A 9,237-nucleotide genomic window follows, 5' to 3' on the forward strand; every position below is an offset into this window, starting at 1 on the left:
CCTCTATGAGATGGATTGATTCAGTGACTGGGGTAATCGGGATGGGTGTGTCAGAGGCGGTGTGGTTGGTGCAGGATAGAGCAGGGTTTAGGGCTGTTGTGCATAGGGTCGCTATGAGTCGGAAACGACTTGACGGCACATAACAACAACAAGTCAGTATTTCTGATTCCCTTTGCTGTCAGATATCAAAACTTTCATTCATTCAAGGGGCGCTCTGGTGGCCTAGTGGCAAGAAGCTGTACTGCAATCCCAGAGGGACACGGTTCGAATCCACCAGATCCTCTGCCGGAGAAGGAGTAGCAATATCCTCCTGTACCAGTCAGATCTGATTTGATGGTACATGCACACAAAATTTAAAAAAAAAAAACTTTCATTCTACAAATATAGCACTCAAATGTCGATATATCCATACAGAAAGGGACTCTGAGGAAGGGGGATCTGGCCTCAAGCTGATTTTTGGTGGTAAAAGGAGCAGAAATTTTCTGCAATCATTTGTCAGTTTTTCAGTCTAGCAGAAATGCCCTTAAGCTCTCCATCTCCAATCTTTTTCCATAGCACTTAACCTATGACAGTGTACACAACTCCAATGACTACAGGTATCATTCATATGTGTGCAGCTGTGCTCATGTGAAATCTCAACATGGGCCAAGAAACAGTCCTCAGAACGGAGCAAGGAAACACCACATGATTAAAAGTCAGGAAAGGAGTGCACAGGAATGCGTCCTGTCTCTGTACCTTTTCATATAAGTGGAACAGATCATTTGGGAGGCTGGACTTTATAAGGAGGAATGTGGCATCAGGATTGGAGGAAGACTCATCAACAACTTGCACTATGCAGAGGACACAACCTTCCTTGCTGAAACTGAGGACCTGAAACATTTGCTGCAGAGGGTCAAGTTTGCTTCAATGTGGATTGAAGTTCAACATCAAGAAGGCAAAGAATCTCATCACTGTGCCAGTTGCCAGCACCACAATAAATGGAGAAGAGATTGAGGTTGTTAACAATTACAGCTTGCTCAGCTCCCCAATCAACACTCTTGGCACCAGCAGTCAGGAAATCTCCTTCAAGGACCTCTTCAGAGTGCTAAAGAATAACAATGTCAATACAAAGACTAAGAGGCACCTGATCCAAGCCATCATCTTTTCAATTGTTTGCTATTCAAATTAAAGCTATACACTGACTAAGGATGAGAGAAGAGAATCATTGATGCCTTTGTTGTTGTTGTGTACTGTTGAGTCAGATCTGACTGGCACAGGAAGAGATTGCCTCTCCTTCTCCAGTGAAGCAAAGTGGATTTGAACTGTGCACCTTTAGGATTGTAGTTCTCATCAATGCCTTAAGTTGTGCTAGACAGAGTACTGAACATTCCATGGACCACGAAGGGAAGAAACAAAAAGGTCTTTCCTCTCTAGGGAGCTTTGGTGGCCTAGTGGCGAGAAGCTGCACTACAATCCCAGAGACATGTGGTTTGAATCCACCAGATTCTCTGCTGGAGAAGGGGAGGGCCATCTCCCGTACCAGTCAAATAAGATTTGATGGTACACACACACAAAAAATAATAAAATAGAATTTTTTTAAAAAAAGGTCTTTCCTGTTGTTGTTGTTATGTGCCGTCGAGTCGCTTGCGACTCATAGCGACCCTATGTACAATAGCCCTAAACTTTGCTCTGTCCTGTGCCAATCACACTGTCTCTGACACACCCATCCCGATTACCCCAGTCACTGAATCAATCCACCTCATAGAGGGCCTTCCCCTCTTGTGCTGTCCCTCCACCCTACCAAGAATGATGTCCCTCTCCAAGGACTGGTCCCTCCTTATAACATGTCCAAAGTATGTTAGACAGAGCCTCAGAATCCTTGCCTCCAAGGAGCTGCCCCATTTGACCCTTTCCAGAATGAATTTGTTTGTTTTCCTAGCAGTCCATGGTACCTTCAATACTCTTCTCCAGCACCACAGCTCAAACGCATCAATTATCCTTCTATCCTCCTTAGTCATTGTCCAACTCTCTGATGCATAACAAGTGATTGCAAAGACCATGGCCTGTTCAGACGCACCTTAGTCTCCAGAGAGACACCATTGCTCTTCAGTACTTTGGAGAGATCCCTAACAGCAGATTTTCCCATGGCAATGCGCCTTTTAATTTCCTGGCTACTGGTGCCAAGAGTGTTGACTGTGGAGCCAAGCAATCTAAAGCTGTGAACAATCTCAAACCAAGGAGCTCCTTGGTGGCAAGGATGGTAAATTCCATCTAATATACTTTGGAAAGTTTTTCAGGAGGGGCCAGTCTTTAAAGAAGGATATAACATTTGGGTAAGTGAAGAGTCAGTGAAAGAGAGGAAGACCCTCAGTGAGATGGATTGACACAGTGACAGCAACAATGGGGTCAAGTGCGTCAGAGATGGTGAGACTGGCTCGGGACAGGGCAAGGTTCAGAGCCATTATTCACAGGATTGCTATGAGTCGTAGTTGGCTCAATTGCACGTAACAACGGCATAGGTGTTGATGTGGATCCAAATAAAATGCAACTGTTGACAATGTCAGTCTTCTCTATCATCAGGTTTCCTCCTGGTCTAGTGGTGAGGATTTTTGGTTTTTTTATTTTGAGATACTGAAGGCTTAGTCTTTGATCTTTTGTAGCAAGTGTTTCAAGTCCTCTTCACTTTCAGCAAGCAAGTTTGTGTCATCTGCGTAACACAGGTTGTTGATGAGCCCTCCTCCAATTCTGATATTAGATTTCTTCATATATTCCAGTTTCTCAAATTATTTCTCTCTACGCAGATTTTATAGGGACCTCTCCAAAGTACTGAAGAGCAATGGTGTCTCCCGAGAGACGAAGGTGTGTCTGATACAGGTCATGGTCTTCGCAATCACTTGTTATGCATCAGAGAGTTGGACAATGACCAAGGAGGATAGAAGGAGAATTGATGCCTTTGAGATGTGGTGCTGGAGAAGAGTACTGAGAATACCATGGACTGCTAGGAAAACAAACAGATTTGCCCTGGAAAGGGTTAAACTGGGTGGCTCCTTGGAGGCAAGGATTCTGAGGCTCCGTCTAACATACTTTGGACATGTTGTGAGAAGAGACTGGTCCTTGGAGAAGGACATCATGCTTGGGAGGGTGGAGGGACAGCGCAGGAGGGGAAGGCCCTCTATGAGGTGGATTCAGTGACTGGGATAATCGGGATGGGAGTGTCAGAGACAGTGCGATTGGCACAGGACAGAGCAGAGTTTAGGGCTGTTGTACATAGGGTTGCTATGAGTTGCAAGCAACTCGACGGCACATAATAACAACAACAGCTGTTAACTCATCTTAAAAAGCATGTCAAAAATAGACTGTTACTTTGAACACTATTGATAAGGGATCAGATGAGTTGTGGGCTGCCACTAATGATATCAACCATAAAGAAAACAGAAGGTCATTACAAAAAGAAAAGACCAAAATGGATGTCAAAAGAGACTGAAAACTGCACTAGAATTTGGACTACAATCTAAAACAAAGTGAAGAAATGCTGAAGTAAACAATATGAAGAGAAAATTTCAAAGGGTATCTAGAGATAACAAAGTATTACAATGAAATGTACAATGATCTGGCATTAGAAAATCGTAAGGGAAGAACACTTGTCATTTCTGAAGCTGAAAGAAATGAACTAATTCAAGCCTTGAGCCACAGCACTGAGGGATGCTATGGCTGAAACCTTAAATGACACAGGAAGCAGCAAAAGAGAAAGGGGTAATATACAATCACTGTGGCAAAATTACTTGGTCAACACTGCAATAGCTGGTAGCTAAACAACAGACAAGCCTAAAAGGTGACACTAGAGAGGAACTCACTCCTGAGAACAATCAGCCATACAAGATCCAAGGGCAGCTTCTGTCCAAGCAAAGCTCAGAAGGCAGGAAAGAACATAATGAAATGTGAAACAGAGGAAGTGAGAAGAATGTTGTTACAATGTGGGGATTGGAATCAATGTCATAAAACAAAACTGTGTGACTTGTTGAAGTAAAAACTAATTTGCTCTGTGAACTTTCATTCAAATCACATCAGAAAGTTAATAATTCTAATAATAATCCAACTCCACTAACCACATTTCAAAAGCTCACCCGCCAAACCTGGATAAAAACTACTATATCAGTATTAGTAAAGAACATTTCAATCAATCCAGAAAGTTCTATAAGACGCTGTCGTCCAGATGAACAATCTGAGGGGAAGCTGGATACCCCTTGAGACCACTCACCAAGCCCCTTCCTCTTCTTTAGGTTGTCTTTACAGAGGCACTGCTGTGTGGTGTCCAAGCGGCCACACTCTTCCCGAGAAAGGTACAAAGCCAGATCCTCAAAGGTCACCGGCATCTGAAAGAACAGAAGCAGCCAAATATACAACAGGGCCACACCAAGGAACAAGTGAAGGGACAAGATGGAGTCACAATGGTGGTAGGAGCCTATACTCACAGCACCACTGCATAAGGCCACCTACTGCTTGGACTAGCCAGTTTTGTACACCCAAGGATGGGCTTTCTGTGTATGCATGTTTATGTGAGTATGCATGGGTGTGAAAAGAACAAGGCAGTGTGTAGAGATGTGGACAAAGTGTCCTTCCTAGGGGACCACAGCCTTCCTCAGCAAGTCCTCAGCTCAGGGCCCAATCCCTGAGGAAGGATGAGGCTCAGAGAAGATGCCTCTGCCATCCAGGTGTCTGCTCCTCTGTGGGACCTGGTCAGAGGCTGGGCAGCCACCTGGCCAATATGCAGTGGGCCCTGACAAGGGGTTCCAGCTACCAGAAGGTGGCTGAGTGGGTCTGGGCCTTCACAAGGCACCATGCAGGGAAGCAGAACTGAGCACTCACCCATGGCATGGAAGAGGCCAGATCAAAGCGTAGATCAAAGAGAGCCACTCACCTGAGACCAGGCAGTGAGAAGGGCTGAGGCCATGTGCTGCTCTCTGGTTCTCTCTTCCTGGGAAAGGGCCGAGACCTGCGAAGAGGGGTGGGCTGGGCAAGAAGAGGGGTCTTCAGGTGGTCAGCACTCATGCTGGGCCCTGCTACCCTACAGGGCTCAGTCCTATCCTCCAGGGAAATTCATGACCCACAAATACCACTGGCCCTGGGTCTAAGAATAGAGGAGGGGTGCTGAGGCTGCACGGGGCCATCTCTGCCAGGCAGGGGAGCAGGCAGGGGTGCTTCCAGGCAGGCTGTAGGCAGGAGTACATCCAGGTAAGGGTGCAGGCAGGCAAGGGTGTGGCCAGGCAGTAGTACAAGAAGGCAAGGGAGCAGGTAAGGGTGCTGCCAGGTAGGGGTATAGGCTGGGGTGCACACAGGAAGGGGTGCTGGCAGACTTTCCACATGGAGCAGAACAGCTCTTCTACCTTGCCCAGCCCCCAGAACCCTCTCCCTCTAGCTGTGAGCCTCCACTGACCCCTGGAATGTACCTCTTAGTTTCTCAGGCCCCTGTTCGTATCTGCTTGGCAGAAGAGTCTTCTTGGAGCCACGGCTCAGGGATGACAACCGCCATGCATTTGGCACCCCTTCCTCCTTTGACATCCCCTTAGCCTGGGGATCATGGGACTCAGAATTGATGTGAGGTGAGTCCTGAGTGGCTTCCAAAGCCGCCTCCTCCTCTGAGTCAGAGGGCATTTCTAGACAAGGATGCTGAACACCTGGAAGCTAGCAAAGGGAGCCCCTCAGCACTGGGTGAAAAGTGCGAGAAAGACCCCACCTCTGCCCTTGGGCAGGATACTGCTGGCAGCAGGAGACCTAAGGGTGTCAGAACAAACATTGGATTCAAGGCCCAGTCTGGCCATGCTCGTGCTGCTAGCGCTGTCTTCTTCTCAACACTCTTGAATCACTGGCTCCCCCAGCAGGAGAGGGCACAAGGGAAGGGACAAAAGCACAAGCAGCTTCATGGAGCAGCAGCTACAAAGCACTGAGGAACCTGCCAGGGCCGCCACCTGTCAGAGAACAGCTGTTCTTTGGGCTTTCCTTGGCTGTATTCTCTAGAGACCCTCAAAATCCCCAGCTCTGAAATCCCAAACCCAGGCTTTTCCATGACCTGCTGAAGTCAAACTTAATCTTACTCAATTAAGGACCCTGTCTGATCTTAAACAGGAATAGTCATAATCTCTGACTGGCCCATTTCTTGTAAACAATCACATCTTTTGGGTCAGAAAAATGAACACTTGTTCAGTTTGCAAAAGCACATCAAACTGTACTTCTGATATTCACATTTTTGTCTATATAAATTAAAATCTATCAAAGCTAGAACCTGTGTAGGTGGGAAGGGTCCACAGAAGCAAGAGAAAAGTGACTGTGCTGCTTCAAAGGCAGGAAACTTTCAGAACCCAGCAAAAAATCTAGTCCTGTCACCAGCTTCATACTGCAAGCCACTTCTGAAAATTAACATGTTTGAATAGACTACTGTCCTTAGATTCTGTCTGAGATGGAGTACTTCTCAAATTTAAAAACATATAAACAAACCAGGCCTCAGTGGTCTCAAAGACAGGCTCATGGACATGAAACTAAGCCAATCAGTCACAGGATTAGTCTTACTGGATCACACACATTTGTTCTTCTTCATAGTAATCCTGAATCATACATATTTTGGGTTTTTCTTAATTTATTTTATTGTTGTTCCAATGAAGAAAAGTAATAAAGGCAATTGAGGAGCCAGGGGGGAGCAGGTTGGTGTCATGGACTGAATTGTGTTCCACAAAGTACATGATGTTCTAATGTGGAAATTAAGTAACAACTCCATGATGTGATAAACCAAACAGTGTAGGAGAATTAAGGGTGGAATGCAACACTCTCAATCACATTGAGCCCTGTTTAGTGGAGCCAGGAGACTCAGTACCACCAGAAATATCACCAGGAGGGAAGTGTGTCTTTCTGGGCCCAGGCCTTTCTGTGATGGCGTTCCTTGGAACAGGAAGTCCAAGACATTGAAAATCTCCAGAAAACACCAGGTCTACAAATGCTGAGGAGACAAGAACTTTCCTCTCCTGTGAGACAGACCTTCCCTTAGTGCATCCTGAATTTAGACATACATTCTCCAGAACTGTAAGAAAAGAAATTTGTTTTTTTAACCATGTGTGGTATCTGTCACAACAGCAATTAGTTAATTAGGATGGAATAAATCAAATGAAAAAACAAAACATCAAACCCCATATATTGCTATTGTTGCTTGCCATGTGTCACCATGGCTAGGCCACGATTTTCAGTAGTGTAGCAGTTATATACAATTATCCCCATGAGGTGATTGGTCAACCAGCTGTAAGGAAATTAGGGATGGAATACCCTCACTCAAGTCACAGCCCCACTACAAACTAAAGGAGTTTCTCTGGAATGTGGCTTTTATCCTCTTTCCTCTTAAAGCAAAAAGAGATACAGAGGAGAGGGCACAGTATCACCAAGAAAAGGGAGCCAGGAGGAGGGCATATCTGTTGGGTCAAGTGTCTCTGCTCTGTGAAATTTCTAGACCCAAGAAATTAATGTGAAGGCACACAGAGGTTTCCAAGGGATGCTGAGCTCAGATGTTAAGAGACAAATTTCCCATACAGGTGACAGAGAAAGTGAGCCCTCCTCTACAGCTAGTGCCATGAATCCTGATTTCTATTCTACAAAACTGGTGCTGTAGACCACAGGGAGGTGTATTGTTCACACCTCTATGGCAGTTCAAATCCATCATCAGCTCCTTGGTGAAAGATGGGCCATCTCCCTCAGCGCAATTACGGTCTCAGAAACCCAATGGATGGTCAGCTATGCGCCAGTTCTATCGTGACAGCAATGAGAGGGTAACAAACTGTAGAAGAAAAATACGCTTGCTAAAGCCGTCCATGAGTGGTATTTTGTTACAGCAGCACTAGATACTTAGAGTGGTCTACAAATCAATCCAGATTCACGGACACCCCAGGACAGGATTCTACAGCACTAGACCTTCTGGAAGCAGATGGACGGGCCTGTTTATCAATAGCCCTCTGGGTGGATTGGAACCGCCCACTTTCAACCCTGCCGCACTCTCAAAGATCTCCGCTAACAGTGTGACATGTGATCCAGAAGATCTAACGCTCCCAACACAGGATGTGTTGCTTTATCGACCAGCGGCCCAGTGAAGCACTTGAGTGGTCCGCACATCTTTACAAGACGTCCGGACGTCACTTACTGCTCCGCTGCACCTCCTCCGGCGACGGAGGGGAGCCGCTCTGGGAGGGCCGGGACTTACCAGGACCTCTGAGGAGGGCACCACAGGTGGGATCGCTGGTGAGCACAAGGCCCTGCGTGCTGCCTGAGGTGGGAACTAAGGGGCCAGCAGGTGGGCAGCGGGAGCGCTCTGTACAGCCGCTCAGAAAGCGAACGTGAGGGGCTGCTGCGAAACCTTGACTTCTCCAGGCAGTTCCAAGTAGGGTGCACCTTAGAGGCCTCCTCCTCGGGGTACCAGCCCCAGCCCGAGTCCCGGACTCCTCCTCCAGGCAAGGCAGCCGACGTCAGTGTCCTCGCCAGGGATAGCCCCGCCACCCGCGCGATCACACTTCCGTTGCCAGATCCTGGCGCCCGAAGCTGGCACAGGAAGCCCCGGAAACGACTAGGTGCATGCGCCGCAGAAAGTGTCAGGCCAACATCCCGGAGGAAGGCTGATTGGATGTTAAACCTGCCTTCTCTAGAATGGCCAATAAGCAAGGAGAATTCCCTGATATGGCCAATCAGAATGCAGTATTTGATGACATCACATTACAAACCTCTGCCATCTTAACAAACAAACAAAAAAACCCAAACAAGCTGAAATTGTTAACAATCTCAAATCTCTTACGTCAATCATTAAGCTGCCAATTGACAGAGTGGTGAGAATATTTGTTTTCTTGATGTTGAGCTTCAGTGAATACTGAAGACTACAATCTTTGACCTTCTGCAGCAAATGCCTCATGTCCTCCTCATTTTCAGCATGCAAGGTTGTGTTATCTGCATAACGCAGGTGAATCTTCCTCCAATACTGATGCCATATTTCTCCTCATAAAATCCACCCTCCTGCATGATCTGTTCAGTATATCAATTGAAAAAGTATGGGAATAGCCACTACTGGGAATATACCCTGAAGAGACCATAGCTGACATCCAAGCAGATATATGCACACCCATGTTTATTGCAGATTTGCTCACAATAGCAAGGAGTTGGAAACAACCTAAGTGCCCATCAACAAACGAATGGCTAGAGAAGCTGTGGTATATTCGCACAATGGAATACTATGCTGCA

At 46.5% G+C, this 9,237-nt stretch overlaps 1 protein-coding gene across 1 annotated transcript in view; it reads right to left on the minus strand.

Moving 5' to 3' along the window:
* The window catches only part of ZNF205 (zinc finger protein 205), a 43,754-nt gene that overhangs the window by 14,668 nt on the left and 19,849 nt on the right, over nt 1-9,237 (minus strand). Inside the window, exons 2-6 of the mRNA XM_006897492.1 lie at nt 8,346-8,647; nt 8,153-8,287; nt 5,427-5,615; nt 4,898-4,989; nt 4,238-4,352 (exon numbers count right to left, since the gene is read on the minus strand). Of these exons, the coding sequence (XP_006897554.1) occupies nt 4,238-4,352; nt 4,898-4,989; nt 5,427-5,615; nt 8,153-8,287; nt 8,346-8,647 (833 nt within the window). The remainder of the gene's footprint in view (nt 1-4,237; nt 4,353-4,897; nt 4,990-5,426; nt 5,616-8,152; nt 8,288-8,345; nt 8,648-9,237) is intronic.

This window comes from Elephantulus edwardii, unplaced genomic scaffold (assembly GCF_000299155.1).
Source record: "Elephantulus edwardii isolate Elephantulus edwardi_28Jun2011 unplaced genomic scaffold, EleEdw1.0 scaffold00209, whole genome shotgun sequence".
Classification (NCBI taxonomy): Eukaryota; Metazoa; Chordata; class Mammalia; order Macroscelidea; family Macroscelididae; genus Elephantulus; species Elephantulus edwardii.